Here is a 19,351-nt window from a genome sequence, read left to right on the forward strand (position 1 = left end):
AATATAACTATTGACTAGATTTTAGATGGTATTAAGAAATTAGTGTTGATTTTCTTAGATGATGCATTTTCTTAGGATGTCAGTGATGAAGTATCATGATATCGACAAGCTGCTTTCAAATGATTCAGCATATGGATGAATTAAATACAGGAAAATTATTAAATCTAGATGTGACTAAACAGGTATTCACTGCACAATTCTTTCAGCTTTTTAAGTTTATCATAATATACTAGAAATTTTTAAATGGTAACATTATGTCTAAAATTTTCTTAGGCCTTCGTATGCATTCATAGGACAACATGCTTTATTAGACTTAAAAGATTTCAGCTGGAAACTATAAAGCAAATGCTCATCCTACTGTTTCCACATACCCTCCTGTCCTCTGCTTTCTGAAATTGGAGCAAACCCTGTTGAAATAATTTTCTGAGGAATGATTTTTAATAAAAGTAAAACCATTAAGTGAAAGACTGATGGGATACTTTATAATGGATCAATCAGCCTAATGACACCTGAACTAACTCAATCTTAACACAACTGAAAATGAAACATCCATTTCATTTCTCCTGCTGTGATATATTAGGAAACAAACTATCAAGTATTCCTACTAAAAAAATAAACCTGAATCTAGTCAACCCTCTAGATCTTATTACCAGCTATCTATAGAGATGATAAAGGAACATGGTAAAGAATATCATGACAAATCAGCCCAATCCAAAATATGGGAAATTTCACAAGACATAGGACCTAACAAAGATCTAAGAAAGAAACATTGTTGACGAGAATGTAAAATGGTACAATTCGGCAGTCTCACATAGTATTAAATATACAGCTACCATATGACCTAGCAATTCAGTTATTCACTTGAGAAACAAACATGACCCCACAGGACTTGTACACAAATGTCTATAGCAGCATGACTCATGATAGCCAAAAACTGTTAACAAGCCAATTATCAATCAACAGATGAATGGACAAAAGGATACATCCATTCAACAGAATACTACTCGGGAATAAACAGGTAGAAACTACTGATAAATGGAACAATATAAATGAATCCAGGCCAGGCGCGGTGGCTCACACCTGTAATCCTAGCACTCTGGGAGGATGAAGTGGGAGGACTGCTTGAGCTCAGGAGTTCGAGACTAGCTTCAGTAAGAGTGAGACCCCATCTCTACCAAAAAGACAAGGAAAAAAAACCACAGTTGGGCTTTGCAGCACACACCTGTAGTCCCAGCTACATGGAGACTGAGGCAGAAGGATTGCTTAGCACCCAGGAGTCAGAGGTTGCAATGGCAATGGCGTCACTGCACTCTACCCAGGACAGAGAGACTGTCAATAAAAACAAACAAGGCAACCCTCCTCACAACCCCTCACCGCTTCAAAAAATAAATAAATAATAAAAAATAGATGAATCCAAAAGTCATGCTTAGCAAAACGTGACATATATATATAATGATACATATATAGAATGTATATTATATAGTTTCATTTACATGAAGTTCTAGAAAAGATAAATCTAACCTATGGTAGCAGTAAGTAGATTAGTGATTGGAGTTGATGATAGTAATATGAGTACATTTAAATACATATAATTTATATCTCAGTAAATTTGTTTTAAAAAGGGCCCAGAAACCACCCAGAAGAGGCTCCCATTAGCCAAGTCTGAGATGGTTTGAACATCAAATTAATCATAGCAAGAGATGATAACCCATTAAATAAAGAAGCTATGAGTTCACACTGAAAATAATGGGACATTGTTCCTCATAGAATGCCAATTAATAAGTATGAAGGAATGATGCTGTAAGACAAAAAAAAAAAAAATCAGCATTTGCAATCACCATAGTAATAACTGAACCCAGCAAGAATCATCAATGGAAGCTAAAGCTTGAGAAGTTTGATAAGAAAATGATTATTTCCACAGTCTCAAAGCCTCTCACCACAAACTACAGAGAAAGTACAATGGGGGTGGGGGGGGGAAGAGTATCTTTACAATAGAAAAATCTGGAAAAAAAAATTTTTTTAATTAAAAAAATTTGGAGTACACCACCTCAACCAAGTGATCAACGTTAATATCAATAGTGGGACAAACCAAGATTATGCCCATTCCCACGTGATACACTGAAAAGAAAATCATGTATTTTTTGTGGCATCCCTGCCAAAAACTCATAACCCAAATCCAATCATATGAAAACATCAGAAAACCCAAAGTGAGGGATATCTATAACCCAGTCATTCTGTTGTCTTCAAAAAATCACTGTCATGAAAGACACAACTGTTACAGATTAATGGAGCCTAAAAAACAACTAAAAGCAATGTGTGACCCCAAATTGGATCCTGAAAAAAAAAAAAAAAAAAAAAAAAAAACAAACAAAAACTAAAGGACATTAGGACATTATTGGGAAAATCCGCCTGGGCACAGTCACAGTGTATTAATGTTAAGTTTCACTGTTGTTAACTGTGCTATGGTTATACTGTTCTCATGAAATATACTAGGAAGGTTTTAGGGTTAAAGGGACATGATGTGTGCAACTTACTTCCCAATTAGTTTATACCTTACTGTCACCAATCCCTGGGCTGTGGACCAATCCCTAGGCTGTGTGGGGCCTGTTAGGAACCAGGATGCACAGCAGGAGGTGAGCAGCAGTTGAGTGAGGGAAGCTTCACCTGTAATTACAGCTGCTCCCTATCACTCACATCACCACCTAAGCTCCACCTCCATCAGATCAGCAGTGGCATTAGATTCTCATAGGAGTGAGAACCCTGCTATAAAAACTGCACATGCGAAGGATCCAGATTGCGTGCTCCTTATGAGAATCTAATGCCTGATGATCTGAGGTGGAGCTGAGGCAGTGGTGCTAGCACTGAGGAGCAGATGTAAATACAGATTATCATTAGCAGAGAGGTTTGACTGCACAGAGACCATAATATATCAATTGCTTGCAGACGCATATCAAAACCCTGTCAGTGAGTGACAAGTGACAACATAATAATAAAGTGCACAATAAATGTAATGCACTTGAATCATCCTGAAACCATACTACCACCACCACAATTCCACCCCTACCACCTCACCCCCCGACCCTGGGGCCTGTGGAAAAACTGTCTTCCATGAAACCAGTCCTGTTGCCACAAAGGTTGGGGACTGCTGGTTTATATTATACATGGTTATTACAATAATGAGCATGAGGACCACCAAGTTCTTTCCTTAGTCATTTTTCTCTTAGAATGGTAACTTACTTCGTGTATCATTTCTCCTATTGTTATGTGCTGGTTTATTTGCTTCGGGTTGACACCTTGAGCTGTTCTGGGCTCCAGGTCTTTCCTGACTGTCTGGTCTTACATCATCTAAGTGTAGTGGTACCCACTTGTGCTTATTAGCTTGAAGAAAAAAAAAAATACAGTCATTTAATGATAATGTACAATTTTCACAAAAGCCCTGCAATTTGAAAGCACTGTGAATTTTTATTAAATAAGTGACTTATTTTGTCTTTAAAAGGATTATTTGTAAAGTGCCAAAAGAATTTTTCCTTCTCATGTAGCTTATTTGTGCAAATAACATTTCTAAAATTCAAGTGAAAAACCAGTGAGTCAGGAAGAGTGGCACATGCCTGTAGTCTCAGCTACTCAGGAGGCTTAGGTAGGAGAATCACTTGAGTCCAGGAGTTTGAAACCAGCCTGAGCAGTATAATGAGACTCCATCTCAAAAAAACCAAACAAAAAGAAAGCCAGTAATAGAGTATCATTGGAATTCTCTTAGGTAAAATGCTCACTCTGTTTAATTCTGATGGATAAGCTAGTCAAAATATTATATATACATACTACTCTTGTCTAATACTTGATTCTTAGGCTTTATAATGAGGTATATCTGATATAACATACTATAATGTACACATTGGAAAGCTGGGCTTTTGGTTCAAAACAATTTTAGTTTCTGATCACTGCTTAAAATATTCACTTATCCAGCATCACTAATAATGAAGTTTCTCAAAATCTGAGTGATAAGTATAAAATTTGTCTAATTTGACAGATTTTTTTTTTACAGCTATTACACATCTTCTTAAGAAAAAAGACACAAGCAATTTAACTTTTCTTGATGACTAAATAACAATGTAACTAATTTTTATGGCTATACTATAGTAAAATTCTGGAGATAACCTGTTCACTGAGTCCATGGTTAAGGTTTCAAAATGTTCAGTATTTTGCTCAATCTGTATTTTCTACCAAAACAAAAAGACTCATGGGACAGAGAAAAAACTGCCAAGGTAATTAATGGAAAAGGAATATTGGTGTTTGGCTACAGTACTGATAGCCTACAAATCCTATTAAAAATGGATCAGATGAGGAAAAGAGAATATCAAATATCTAAAAACTCTTAAAGCCTACTCTATAAATTCTATCAATGAAATTCCCTGGCATAAATCAGTTCTTCTTTTGAAGTAAAAAATGTGTGCTCTAGGAGATCATTTCATGGCTTATTTGAATTACTCTACTACAAAATACCTAGCTTGAGTGTTCACTACAAAGGTCAATGCCAAAAAAGTAAGTGACAAAGTGGTTAAGAAATGGGAAGAAATTTTTCTAACACCCATTTAGTTGCTTTATTGTCACTTTTGAGCAATCAGCCTTTATTCATTGTATCAACTGACCCTACTGCTTAAAACCTACTGCAGCTCAGGATTAGATATTCATTAAAAAGACAAACTATTCAAAGTAAGTGCTCAGTATATGGTAGATTGTTAGTTCTAGTATTAAAGAAGTTGGCTGCCAACTACTATACCATTAAATGTGCCATTATCACCTCCATGGACTAAATGGTTCAATAGTTTTCCATGGCACTCAAAATAACATCCTAATTCCAAGTTACCAAGGCCCTGTATACCATGGACCTTGTCTATGTCTCCAACCTCATCTCCTGCTACTCTCCTCAAAGCTCATCTCTCTTCAGCCACTGACCTGACAATTTAAAGCCCTTTTCTGCCTAAAAGCCCCTGAAGACACTTTCACCTAAACTCTGAATGAGCACATCCAGGCTTTTACCTAGACACTGAATGAGCATATAAAGGCTTTTACAAAGCAGACAAATCATAATCTGTCCCTAGAAACATGAAAATTTCAGGAAAAAATAGAAAAGAATATGAATATTTTTATTCCTCCAAAGTATAATTTTTACAGGGGAATGCAATGAGGAAAAAAGTTGATTAAAATTGTTCTCATTTTTCTCTTAGAAAAATAAAGTATTTAATTTTCTCAGTACTCCCTAAACACAGAGAGCAGTTCCAATGCAGATTTAAAAGAATAGTTATCACACAACCTTCCACTGAATATATGTACAATCATATAATGGAACTTCATTCCATATTCTTGCATAGAATACAAGTTAAATGCAAAAAAGAAAGCCTAACAGTTCAGATGTGTTATGAAAGCAAATCAGTTACCACTGCAGATCTGTATCCTGAAGAAATACAAAATACAAGTTTTTGATTTTCAATTGAATAAATACAATTCTTCATTACAACTTTCTTCAAAAACTTAAAAACAAAATGAAGATATAGATAAACTGACCTCTCTTTCGTTGATTACTCGACTGAGCCTCATCCTCACTGACATTTTCACCAGGACCATCTAATTTTGTTTCCCTGTTTTCTTTGCTCTCACTGGTACTTCTCTTTTCAACCTTCTCTTCTTTTTCTTTTCTATTTTGTAGTTTCTTATTTCCTTGGCTGATGACACTCTGACACTGCAAAAATGGTTTTCTGAATGAAATAATTTTCATTAACATTTTCACTAACATACTCCAAAATTTGTAGTAATATAGCTTATCTAAATATTACAAAAGAAACGACAAAATTTTTATCAAAAACGAAGAAGTGCTTTTCAAAAGACATTGTTAAAAGTCAAGCTGCAGACTGAAAAAAATTTGCTAAGTATGTGATAAACAACTTGTATCTAAAATACATAATTAACTCTCAAAACTCAGTAATAACTCCATTTTTTAAAATATGGGCAAGCCTGATCAGATACTGCAACAAAAAGACATACTGATGGCAAAGACATATGAAAAGATGCTCAACATTAGTAGAGAAATGCAAATTAAAGCTACAATGCAAATACCACTACACACTTATTAGAATGGTTAAAATTTTTAAAAAACTGACCATATTAAGAGTAACGATATGGAGTAAGTCGAATTCTCATACAGTGCTGCTGGGAGTGCAAATTTGGCAATTTCTTTATAGCTACCAGATGATCCAGCCTTGTTGTTTACCCCCCCCCAAAAGAAAGCATACATCCATGCAAACTTTTGTACAAAAATGTTCATATGGCAGTTTTATTTGTAATAGCCAGAAACTAGAATCAACCCAAATGTCCATTAACAATAGGTGAATGGACAAACTGTGTTACATCTATACAATAGAATACTACTCAGTAACAAAAAGGAATGCGCTGATACACACATGATTAAATCTCAAAATAATCATGCTGAGTGAAAGCTAGAAAAAAAAGTACCCACCGTATGCTTCCACATACATAAAATTCTAGAAAATGCAAATTAATTTATAGTGACAGAAAACATTTCAGTGGTTGCTTCAGATGGTGAGGGTGAATGAGACAGGGAGAATTACAGTACAAAGGAATAAGAGGAAACTTTGGGGGGGTAATGGTTAAGTTCATTACCTTGATTGTAGTGATGGTTTCACAGGCATGCACAGGTCAAAACTTATCAAACTATATACTTTATATATGTATTTCTATTTCAATACATTGTGTGTTATTTATACATCAATTAAATTGTCCAACTTAGTTTATCTACAATTACACGCCAATAATACTGCACAAATTACAAAGGGTACAGTGTCAAGTGAAAACGTGTAACCAGATAACCATATAGGTATCTTGATATTTTAGAGCCATCTGAGTTTTCATAGTTAAAATTAAAAACTCATTCACTGCACACTTCCTGCAGTATATACATGCATATAAAGTTAGCAATTCAATGTACACTGAAAGGACTACAAATCAAAGAAAACATGCACATACAGCACAAATTCTGAAACACAAAATGGGCCTGGATTAGATATTAAAAATTAACTACAGAAAGATGACTGTCAGGTATACTTCCCCTCTTCCAAACATTAGTTTACCTAATAAGAACACAACCAGATGAAGAAAATGTAATGAATGAAATGAGGTATCTGAAAAGTGGGCAAAACTATAAAAGAGGGTAGCTACCAAGTTTTCAGCACTTCATCAATGCATATGATTTTATAAAAACACAAAATGATAATTTGCAATATCTGTTCATATAACACATATTAAGTTAACGAAACAATAAGTAAAGGTTACCATGGGTAAAGCCTAAGACATCAAGTTCATTACTAATACTGGAAACGATGACTGTAAGTTAAACCAGCAATAAAATAATCTTATTGATGAATCAAGTCTTTAAACCTGTCCTCCCAGGTAACAATTCTTTACATTTTAAATAAAATTTCACATGTTGAAATAAAAATATTTTCTTTTTTTTAAAAAAAAGGGCCTTAAAATAATACTCACTCCAGAGTTCACTAATTCACTCGGTGTTGGCCAATTCGCCATATCGCTGAAATCACTAGCCTAAGAAGTAACAAATAAGGTTATGTCTGCAAATTAGCTTTCGAAATTTTAAGTAAAAAAAATATTTTCTAAAAATGACAGCAGTTTAAAAGAATCACCTATATTCAATTATATACAAGCATCTGCCAAATTAATCCCAAAGTTTCTCCAAACACTTTGAAATAAGAATGCTTTGGTCTTACGATCTAACTTCTAGCATTACTTAATGGCATTAACTAAATTGCAATACACATGATAACTAAGGCTTATGGGGACTTGAATAAATGCTACAATTCTTTAGAATATTAACTTTAAAATCAATTACACAATTAGAAGAAAAATACATTTACAATAATCTAAGAAGAGTTTCTAACAATTTGCAAAATCGACATAGTTAAGAACTATTTCCCCATAAAGTCATACCTTGTTGGATTTCTTTGTCTTGAGTTTTCCTGCTTTTATGATTTTGGGGGAACTGAGCTCTAAAGAAAATACATAGAATTGTTTTTACAACTACATTCAATACATTTAAGAAAATCACCAGTATACCAATTGCAGTAAGTCAGTGTAATGGTCACTCCCAACAAAATGTAAAGTTCTGAGACTCAAATTGTTAGCAAAAAATCAACTACATTCCACACCATAGGTTCAGATTTGTCTTCAGTCTCCAAATCAAGAAGTGGGAAATATTAACAGTTTACTGACACTGAACTAACAGACCAGTCCTCTCATCAACAGAATATAACATGAGAAAATTAGAAATATGTTTTAATAAAGTTAGAAGCTCAATTTCCTATGGGATACATTTTTCTATACAATTAATGAATCCACCAAGGAGCATCCAGAAAATAGGTCAGAAGACTTCAAACTATTTGTGCTAGGAAACAGATTTGGCAACCCTAATAGGCTGTACCTAGATTTAAACCATAAAAAAAGAGAATAACTGATGTAAAAGTTTGCATAAGACCACCATTGTATCACTACCTGTTCCTTATCTTGAATAAGAATTCAGTGGTTGACAATAAAAACCAATATACTATTCTTCAAATGAAGATTTTACACTGCATTTAGTTTGGTTCATTACGTAGCAAGGTGACAACATGGCACGATCATCTAGCTAAACATGACCTAAATATTAAAAATTAAAATACACTTTGGATTTGCATCTACAAATAACACAGTAATCCAGCAAAATGTAAATCCCTTGAGTATACCAATGACCAATTTTTAGAATAAAGCAATCTTGGAGTTGAAATCCAGAAGGAGATTTAAATAAGATATAGAGTGCTTATCAAAGGAAGAGGGATGAGGTGTGAAATGTGATCAGGAATGGGCACACAGGGAATCTTGAATCCTGTAACATTCTACTTTTAAAGCATTATAGTTAAGTACACAGGTGGTGTACCATGCCCACCTAATTTAAAAATATTTTTTTTGTAGAGATGGGGTCTTGTTATGTTGCCCAGGCTGGTCTCAAACTCCTGGGCTCATGTGATCTTCCCACCTCCGCCACCCAAAATGCTGAGATTACAGGCATGAGTCACCATGCTTTGCTATTCTCCTTTATACTTTAGGTACACATACATATGTGTATGTATGTGTATATGTGCATATGGATAAAATATTCCATTAAGTAAAACTAGATGTGGCCGGGCGCGGTGGCTCACGCCTGTAATCCTAGCACTGTCGGAGGCCAAAGGGGGAGGATCGTTTGAGCTCAGGAGTTTGTGACCAGCCTGAGCAAGAGTGAGAACCCGTCTCTACTAAAAAAAAAAAATAGAAAGAAATTAGCTGGACAACTAAAAATACATAGAAAAAATTAGCTGGGCATAGTGGTGCATGCCTGTAGTCCCAGCTACTCGGGAGGCTGAGGCAGTAGGATTGCCCGAGCCCAGGAGTTTGAGGTTGCTATGAGCTAGGCTGATGCCATGGCACTCTAGCCCAGGTAACAGAATGAGACTGTCTCAAAAAACAAAAACAAACAAACAAAAGACAACTAGATGCAATAGCTGGGCTTGGTGGTGCACACCTGCAGTCCCAGTTACTGAGGAGGCTGAGGCAGGAGGAACCCTTACAGTTCAGGAAGTTGAGGCTGCAGTGAGCTATGACTGCACCACTGTACTCCAGCTTGGGTGATAGAGCAAGACACTGTTTCTAAAAAAATAAAAATAAAGAAAAATAGATGCAGTAGGAAAAATACAGAGAAGTAGGACAAAAAAATGGAAGCCCATGGGGAAGGGAAAATACCTAAATTACTAATAATAGCATTTGGGTGAACATTATCTAGAATTTCACCGAAATATGCTGTGTAAATATATCTATATTTTATGAAAGTTACATAGTATAGAAGACCTTTCCCTCAACAACATGGAAAACATGCTCCAAAATCTTGCTGATTAAGTTATACAACACAGCCATATATAGTATAAACTATTTGATCTAATGGAAGATAATAAGGGATAGGCTACTCAAGCAAGTTTTATCTATCTTTATTACAACTCAATTAGACATTTACATCATGAAACCAAGGTCAAAAATAAAAGATTAAAAACTTAGACCACATAAAAATCAACTTTTTTACTTCAATACTAAATGACACAATTAAAAAAATTACAGAAAAAAAATCAAACATGACAGGAAATTAATGTTTTTATTGATTTAAAAATCAATAAGTCCCATACACTACTCAGATCGGGAAAAACTTCTCACTAGAAGTAATAAAGAAATTGGGAAGGCCGGGCACGGTGGCTCATGCCTGTAATCCTAGCACTCTGGGAGGCCGAGGTGGGTGGATAGCTCGAGGTCAGGAGTTCGAGACCAGCCTGAGCAAGAGCGAGACCCCGCCTCTACTAAAAATAGAAGGAAATTATATGGACAGTTAAAAATATATATAGAAATAATTAGCCAGGCATGGTGGCACATGCCTGTAGTCCCAGCTACTCGGGAGGCTGAGGCAGGAGGATCACTTGAGCCCAGGAGTTTGAGGTTGCTGTGAGCTAGGCTGACGCCACGGCACTCTAGCCTGGGCAATGGAGTGAGACTTTGTCTCAAATAAATAAATAAATACATAAATAAATCTGAGTGAAGGATGAATGGATGATCCAAAAAAGAAATCTCAATGGCAAAACACGAAAAGGAATTCAATAGCACTAATAAAGAAACATAAGCTAAAACAACGGAACATTTTTCACCTATCTTACTGACAAAAAAGAAAATGCCAAGTGCTGGTCAGTCTATAAAGACATGGACATTTCTCTCATGCCGTTGGTAAGAATATGAAGTAGTATTATTTTTCAAGGGTAATTTCTCACTTAAAATTTATATAATCTCTTAAAGCAATCTAATTTTTAGGGAATTTCTATAAATCAAGAGAAGGTACAAAGATGTCTGTAGGATGTTCAGTGCAAATTTGCTGATAATTGTATTTAATATTTAAATAGCCCCTATATTCAGTAATGGGATGGTTAAAATATGGTATATTTACACAAAATAATGTAAAACTTTTAGAAATGAGAAATCTGTATGTGTATTGACATGGAAAGAAGTCCATCAGGTTTTAAATATAGTTTTATATATACATACAGATTACAGTTAAATCAAGCCTAAGAAAGGAAATTTGTCATTTTCCTATGTTTTAACCAAAATAGAGGAAATTACCCTGCATATCAATAGAGAAAACCTAAGACAAACAGCAGGGCAACCTAGAATATTGTTCAAATTTCAAAATTATGCAAATTAAAAAATATGTATCTAAGCAGATGAACCTAAGAAACAAATTTAAGCTAATAATGGCTCCAAATACATATCAACAAACATGAACAAGCATGTGATCCACATATCTCCATTTTTCAAACACCCCTGGTAAGACCCTATATACCAGTACAACTTTTTTGAGCAATATTCCAATAACTTTAAAATGTTATTCTCAAACCCTGGGAACCTACAAGGAAAGGCCAGGAGTGGGGGCTTACTTCTGTAATCCCAGCACTTTGGGAAGCTAAGGTGACAAAAAATTCTAAATATGAAAAACAATTCATTTTTAAGAGCTTAGAAATTTAAACAGAAACTGCAACACAATAGAGGCTATTTTATTAACCTTAATTCTTACGACCATAATCTTTAGCAAAGTTTTAATAAAGAAAATGCATTATAGGCTGGGCGCAGTGGCTCACACCTGTAATCCTAGTACTCTCGGAGGCTGAGGTGCGAGGATCGTTTGAGCTCAGGAGTTCGAGACCAGCCTGAGCAAGAGAGAGATCTCATTTCTACTAAAAATAGAAAAACTAGCCGGGTGTGGTGGTACACGACTATAGTCCCAGCTACTGGGGAGGCTGAGGCAGAAGGATTGCTCAAGCCCAGCAGTTTGAGGTTGCAGTGAGGTATGATGACAACACTGCACTCTACCAGGGGCTATAATAGAGCGAGACTCTGTCTCAAAAAAAAAAAAAAAAAGAAAGAAAATGCATTATAGAATCAGTATTTCACATGATTTTATTTAAGGTAAAAATGTAGTAAGATACCATTTTGCTACAGTAAATGAGTGCTCTTTTAAATGTGAAAAAAGACAATTCTCAAACTCTAATAGCAGGAGTATCAAGATGTCACTTTAGAAAGCAACTTGTTAACCTATGAATACCCTGTGACCTAATCAATTCCATTTCTCAGTATCTACCTCTAGAGAAAGGCACACATATATATATGAGGTATGTATAAAAATGTTCAATTTCTTCATCTACATATTAAAGAAAATGAAAAGAACTGACATGGTGATCAATAAGTAAATGGCTAACTATGGCAGCTATATTTATGGACCACTCCTCAGCAATTTTTAAAGAGAGTTTAGATTAAAAACAACCAGCCAACACTCTAAATGATAAAATGGAGGATGATATTTTGTTCTAAACACATATACAAAACAGTATACATTTGGAAGTAACTGAAAAAAGATCTGAAAGGATATTCAGTGAACTGGTAACTTTTTTTTAAGAGGGGATCAAAAGTTTTCATAAGGAGAATATATTTACATATTATTTATATAATTTACTTAAAATGTTATGTCATTAGGGTAATAACAGCAAGCTAATTTGAGTTTTCTGGGAAGCAGAACCTGAGTTGATGAAGAGCACCATAGGGTTAGAGAAAGGTAAGGATGAAAAATGCCAATACTTTAATACATCATGTTTTGTGAAATAAAAATACTAGGAAGTTTTTTTTTTTTTCTTTTTAAGAAACAGGATCTTGCTCTGTCACTCAGGCTGCAGCACAATGGCAGGATCATAGCTCACTACAGCCCTGCAGTCCTGGTTGAAAGCTGATTTTTAATATGAAAAAGGTAACCATAGCTACAGGTAAGCGATTAATAAGCCCCATATTGTCATTTTAATAAAGAGTCTCCAAAATAAATAGAACCAATACAAGGTTAGAAGGACAGACAGAGGGTAGTTGCATGATTGAATTCAAGAAGGCAATGACACTAGGCCTCTTGGGTGGGTGGTGGCTTTGGCTGAAAAGAGGGTCTTACCTGAATTTCTAGAAACAGCAATTCACAATCAAAACCATCTAAAAGTGAAACAAAGTGTCTCACAGGGCTAAGACATCAAGAATCTGCCTCACTTAAATCTGCAGGTTCTAATGTAGAGAAAATTCATGATTCATATCATGAAATACTCCCATTTCCTATGTTTCTAACTCTGGTAATAAACTTTCTGGCAAAATTTGTGGATGAAAATCCTTTACCTCCTTAAAAGAGTGACATTAAACCAAGTTTCAGCAGGACATACCTGGTTTAAGGCTGTTATTTCAGCACAAATAATCTCTCTCTGAAAGTGTCCTGTTTTGTAGAATAAATTAATTATACAGGCACCCTACTAATAGATTACTGTACTAATTTAGAGGCACCCACTGTGAACCCTGAACAAACTCTGGTCCTATTTCATTATTCTTGAAGTTGCAAATTTGCTTAATAGGAAGCCAAGACACCCAGATTGTAGATGGCACTCTGGTATTAAGAACTGTAAAAGATAAGTCCATCCACTTCATTCATTTACAGGGCCCAGAAATCTTGCCAAAGTCAACTAGCTAGTTAGTAACAATACCAACACTACAACTCAAGCTCTCAAAACTGCATTTCTACACCACAATCTCTTACCTCAGTTACCTAAGTTATTCAACTGCAAGTCGTGGGAAAACAATACAGAGTCCATGCTGGGAAGAGACTATGGTTACTATACCACTCCAGGTGTGAAGGATGGTATTCCTATGCACACAGACTGGATTCCAAAGACAGAAAAAGTTGCCTACACAGAGATATTAGCAAAATTGAAATTTTCATGAACCATGCCATACATCTAGCATCACCTTATTGTTAATCTCCAGTGAAGACCGAAGAAGGAAGGCACCAGTAGGTTAAACTGTTAAATATTTTTCACAAGTCATTTGCAATTAAAATTCCCAAGTCTCATCTTGAAAGTTTTATTTTTTTCTTTTTAGAGACCAGGTCTTGCTATGTTGCCCAGGCTGGTGTGCAGTGGCTATTTACAGATGCTACGATCCTGCACTATAGGCTTGTCCACAGTGCCCAGCTTTAAAGTTTTAAAACTTCCAATATTGGTTTTACAATCAAGAAAGTTCAGTTTTTGGTAGTTCACTGAATATAATGTATAACTGTGTCTAAGTCTAGAAGTAGGGAGGTGAGACAGCCAATAAGATGATTCACTAAGGCTTTCTTTGCTAAATTGGAGGCTTAGGGTGTTCTCTTTAGTTAGTAATAGGAGTAAACAGATCTTCCAGCTAGGGCAGAATTGTGTCAATACTAAATCTAGAGTAAATTTTTAAGTTTTTTCTCTAAGTGTCCAAATTTACCAAGAATTAGAGTATTTCTGTGCAAAAGCTAAAGGATCAATTAAGTCAACACTTATCTCCCTCTATTGAAGAGTTCCTCAGAAAAAATGTTAACATGTGTCTATAACAATCACCTTACATTTATACCACATCCTTTATTGCATTTGATCCTCACAACCCTGTAAACATGCTCAAATTTTTCCTATTTCACTGTTAACCTTTAATTTAAGAAACATGGCCGGGCGCAGTGGCTCACGCCTGTAATCCTAGCACTCTGGGAGGCCGAGGCGGGTGGACCGCTCGAGGTCAGGAGTTCGAGACCAGCAAGAGTGAGACCCCATCTCTACTAAAAAATAGAAAGAAATTATCTGGCCAACTAAAATATATATAGAAAAAAAATTAGCCGGGCATGGTGGCACATGCCTGTAGTCCCAGATACTCGGGAGTCTGAGGCAGTAGGATCGCTTAAGCCCAGGAGTTTGATGTTGCTGTGAGCAAGGCTCACTCTAGCCCGGGCAACAGAGCGAGACTCTGTCTCAAAAAAAAAAAAGAAAGAAACAATGAAGACTTGCCAAATCAATAGCTGTAATTTCCATATAAAAGTTCAGTTAATTTACTAGAACTTAATTTAGAAAGCAAAAGTAGAAGACATTGCTTTTTGTCTTTGTACCATTTCCATTTTAACTTAAAAAAAACAAAAACAACTGCAACTGCTACAACCAAAATAAAGCACCAAGGGCCATATTGCATGGGTCAGCATTCAAATGCAGTGGCATAATCTAATCTTCTCTAAAGGGAAGGAGAGCTAACTGAATGTCAGAAGACTACCATTTACTTAAAGTGCAATCCACTGCCTCATGTCAACTATCCTATTTCAATTATTTTCCACCACAATCATAACTCAAAGCACTTTAATGGCAACTACATTTTGGGTCTCATTTTTAATATGACCATTTAGAAGTGTTTTGAAAACCTTGGGATTTTCAGCATATTATTTCCACAATAAAAGATCACAATCGCGCTTCCACTTGCAAATAAACCCCCTTGCTCTGTCTGGCTTCACCTTTTTTAAAGTCCACAAAAACTTTCCCATACGATGCACTGCAGTATCTATCTAAAGTTAGCTACTTTCCCACGTGGGGGCAAAACACAAGCGCCACCGCGCCAGCGGGGCTGCGCTGCCAAGTTACCCCCTCCGTGCCCCCAACAGTCAAGGAGAACCTGAGGTCCCACCTCTTCCTGCAGCTCCCTTCCCAGATGCCCATTTATGTAAATAGGCAGAGTGAATGACACCTTGGAACGAAATAATTTCGACTGACAGGGAAAGGAGGCCTGCCCTTCCTCCAGCCCCGCGCCCGCTACCGCCGCCACGCGCCGGCAAGTGCCGCGAGTTGCCCCTGCCCGCCCCTCCCTGTGCCGACCGCAGAGGAGCCACAGACCTGCCTCCATGGTTTCCAGAATGGGCGGCGGCAGGCCCGTCCCGGCGGGGGACAGGTGCTGGGGAGCTTTTTTGGTCCAGGGATTTTCCTTAGGCGGCAGCGGCTCCCGCTTTTCCTCAGGAGCAGCCGCAGCCTCCTCCTCCCGGGCGTCCTCGGCTGGCAGATCCCGCGGCGGCGGCGGCGGCGGCGGCGGCCGCTCCCCGCCGAAGGGGCCCCCAGGCCCACGCGCCTTGTGAGCCAGGTGCAGTGCCAGGGGCCTCACGGGCACAGCCGCCTGGGGCACGCTGTGTCCCAGCACCAGCGCCGGCGATGGCTCTCCCCACGCCCCAGCCCTGGTGGCGGCCGCGGCCCTCTCTTCCCTCGCAGCCTCCTTGCCCTCTCGTTCGGGCGCGGGCGGCTGCTCGGCCTGCCGGCTCGCCGCGCCCGACGGCGACTCCCTCTCAGCATTCACCGTGGGCGGATCCTCCCGAGAGTGAGCGGCGGGCACCGGGGCACGAGCAGACATCGCCCCCTTGCCCCAGCCGCCCCAGCCGGGGAGGCCCCGGGGCCAGGGAGCCCGGCTGCCCGTCTCTCCGCCGGGGCACCTACTGGCTCCGGACTGGGGCAGAGAACCGGAGAGCCCGGCCGCCGTCGCCGCCACCGTCGCCCCGCCGAGGCTGTGCAGCGCCCGGCGTGCCGCCCCTCCCCGCGTCGAACGGGACGCTAACCGCCTGCCGGCCCGGTCCTCCTTGGCAGCGCACGCCCCAAGCCCGCCAACACGCGCCGGACGCCGCAGCAGGGAGCCGCGAGCCCTCACCTGGGGCGGGCAGCCGCGGAGGCGCAGCCAGCCGGGCTGGAGGACCTCTACCGGAGTCAGGGAGGCGCGCGCCGCGCGAGCGGTTAACTGCTCCCGGGGGCGTGGAGGGGGCGGTCCGAGAGGACGCGTGGGGGCGGGGCCTCCCTGAGGAGCGTGACGTGGCTACTCACCCGCTCCTACCCTCGCCCGGCCTTCAGCGGTAGCTGACTGAGAGCCAGCTTGGGTGCCGCCGGGCCTCAGGGCCGGCCCCGCCCCAGCGGCCAGCCGAGGGGGAGGGAGGGCGAACAGGGCTATTCCCCGGCTCGCGGGCTAAGGCAGCCCGGGCTGTGGGCGCAGGGGCGGGGCGCGCACGGGGCCTCTGTGACTCGCTGCCGGCTCGCGCCCCGCTCCCGCGGCGACGGCGGCAGAGGGCCCGGGCGGGCCAAGCACTCGGCGCCCGGAGGACCCGGAGGCCGATTTGTCCTTAGACCCTAAAGCCGAGTCGCCTTAGGGGAAGGGATGTGGGGCGGTGTCTGTCACCGACACGGGCGGCTCCGGAGTGGGCCAGGATCCCCGACTGGCGGCTTTGCCCCCCAGCGCCTGGGGGCATCGCGGTCACCTGTAATCTTGAGGCACGTCCAAAAAGAAAACGGTGTTATTTGTAGGTAATTCTTTATGAAACCTTTGCCAGGGTAATTAGCTTAGTGCGCCTCCCCTCCCGGGTTCCCTCCCACGAACTCGCATAGTTTTCAGATGTTCCTGAGTAAAATAGTTAATATTCCGCCGAGTTTTAAAATTTCATTACCTGTTCCTTTAATTTGGGGAGATAACACTTGATTACAAATTAAGTATATTCCCATTTTTTTCCTGAAATGCACGGTAAAATAGTACAAATATGTCTTAATAATAAATCCAATAAGAGCTTTCCACTTGGCACTCACAGTTAACTAAAGATAATGGTTTCATGTGCGTGTGTTTAATGTTTATGTTCTGGTACAAGGTCGCTGAGACCGGTCACGTTCGCAGGTGAAACTTTTTGTCTCGGACGCCCCTCTTCGCTCCGCCCGCCCCGTTAACTACGTTATCCGTGCTGGCCCTGTGTATGGACTCGCAACGGCTCCTCCTCGGCTTCCCTCAGGACTGGCAAACCAGACAGTTTGTCCGGGAATCCCGCCCCGCCCCCACACGCACAGCGGGTCTCACTTCAATCGCTTTAAACTCGAGGTTAATATTTTTTTATTGACTCAAAAGCCGTTCTAGGCATACAGTTTTTATCTTCCTAAGGCTAATTAACTATTTATGCATTACAACGGCTATAAATAAGGTTTTTCTTTTTTCCTCATCAGTCATCTCCCATTTACCTGACCCTAAGCAACCTCCTGAAACTGCTCGCAATTAAATAGGGATTGTACTTCCACTTGCAGTCCCAGAGAGGCGCCATCTTTGCTAGCTCCGTTCTTGGAGAAACCAACTAGCTGCTCTTCCTGTTATAATCTAGCCCTTGGGAGTCCTACCAGGTAACGTTTGACTCTCTCTTTTACAAAAGCCTATCAACAAATTCTGTTTTACCATCCGTTCACATATATGTGGATTAAAGACTAAATCAGTTGAAAAAAAGGTAACGAGGAATGATTCTCCAAAGTTTGATTTATGTGGCCTACGTAACCATGTATTTTTGTTGTTGTTGTCTTTTTGAACTCCTGACCTCAAGCGATACCTCCGCCTCAGCAAAGGAGGGCTAGGATTACAGGTGTGAGCCACCACGCTCAACCTGGCTGTTGTCTTTTTAAGTGAAAAGTCATATAGGGACTTATCAAGTAAAGGTGAAGAAATGATGGACTTTCTCGGAAATAGGGTTTGCTTGCAGGGAGGGAAGAACCATAGGGTATAATTATTGTGTGCTGAGAAAGGGCTCAAGAAAACTCAACAGCAGGTGTTTGGGATCTTCATTGGAGTGCAGTGCCACTAATGTCAGGGAAGGGAGCTGGCTCTTTGTTGTCCCTCTTTTAAATGTATACTAGCACTGTAACTCCTGCTTCCACATAACTGTCTTGGAAACAACTTCAGGTATCTTCTATTTGCCTGGCCATACCTGCTTTTCACCTTTACCATGCTCTTGTGCTAGGGAGGGCTAACTTGTCCAGATTCCACAGACCAGCTCCCTGCCCTCCTTGGTATATGGATGGGTTCAGGCAATGGGAATTATCTACAAGAGATTGGAGGCCAGAAGATAGTGTAAGGTCATAGTCCTTATTCCTCAAGCTGGGTCACCAAGAGTTGGCCGCAGAGCTAATTCTCCAACCTTTCCCTTTGCTCCTTCAGGCTTAGGGGTAATAACTACTAGCATTTGGGGTACTGCATTATCCTTTGTTGGTTTCCCTGACTCTTGCCCACACTTCTGCAAATGGTCCTTTTACTTCAAATTACAAAGTTTGAGCATTCCATCTGATTTTAGTTGGGACCCTGATTGATCCAATTTGCCATTGCTGACTTCCATTTTGTTACTTTGTACTGCCTCTGCAGGTGCTTCCCAGAGTCTTCCTCTGTTTCTTAGTTGGAAATCAAGGACAAAAGACAGATTGGCTCTACTTATTTTTTCTAGCAAGATCACACAAGTCATTAGCCAATCTATAAATGATTTGCCTTGGGAAGGATGCCTGCCTGGCCTGGAGAAACAAATTATTTGGCTCAAAACACTGTCATC

The 19,351-nt window shown here is 39.7% G+C and overlaps 2 protein-coding genes across 3 annotated transcripts in view; both read right to left on the minus strand.

Annotated features, from left to right (window-relative positions):
- The window catches only part of LARP1B (La ribonucleoprotein 1B), a 94,893-nt gene extending 78,259 nt beyond the window's left edge, over positions 1-16,634 (minus strand). The window contains 5 exon segments of the mRNA XM_045552296.1: positions 3,238-3,378; positions 5,563-5,737; positions 7,555-7,614; positions 8,017-8,075; positions 15,873-16,634. Coding sequence (XP_045408252.1) covers positions 3,238-3,378; positions 5,563-5,737; positions 7,555-7,614; positions 8,017-8,075; positions 15,873-16,377 — 940 coding nt within the window. The 5' untranslated portion in view covers positions 16,378-16,634.
- A 503-nt stretch (positions 16,635-17,137) lies between these two features.
- Positions 17,138-19,351, minus strand: part of ABHD18 (abhydrolase domain containing 18) — a 51,807-nt gene continuing 49,593 nt past the window's right edge. Inside the window, exons 14-15 of one of the 2 annotated variants that reach the window (XR_006735402.1) lie at positions 18,740-18,853; positions 17,138-17,273 (exon numbers count right to left, since the gene is read on the minus strand). The gene's annotated coding sequence lies outside the window, so the exon portion shown is untranslated. Of the gene's footprint in view, positions 17,274-17,519; positions 18,854-19,351 lie in introns of those variants that run through there. The other variant, XM_045552305.1, reaches the window with a different exon arrangement.

Source organism: Lemur catta, chromosome 5 (assembly GCF_020740605.2).
Source record: "Lemur catta isolate mLemCat1 chromosome 5, mLemCat1.pri, whole genome shotgun sequence".
Classification (NCBI taxonomy): Eukaryota; Metazoa; Chordata; class Mammalia; order Primates; family Lemuridae; genus Lemur; species Lemur catta.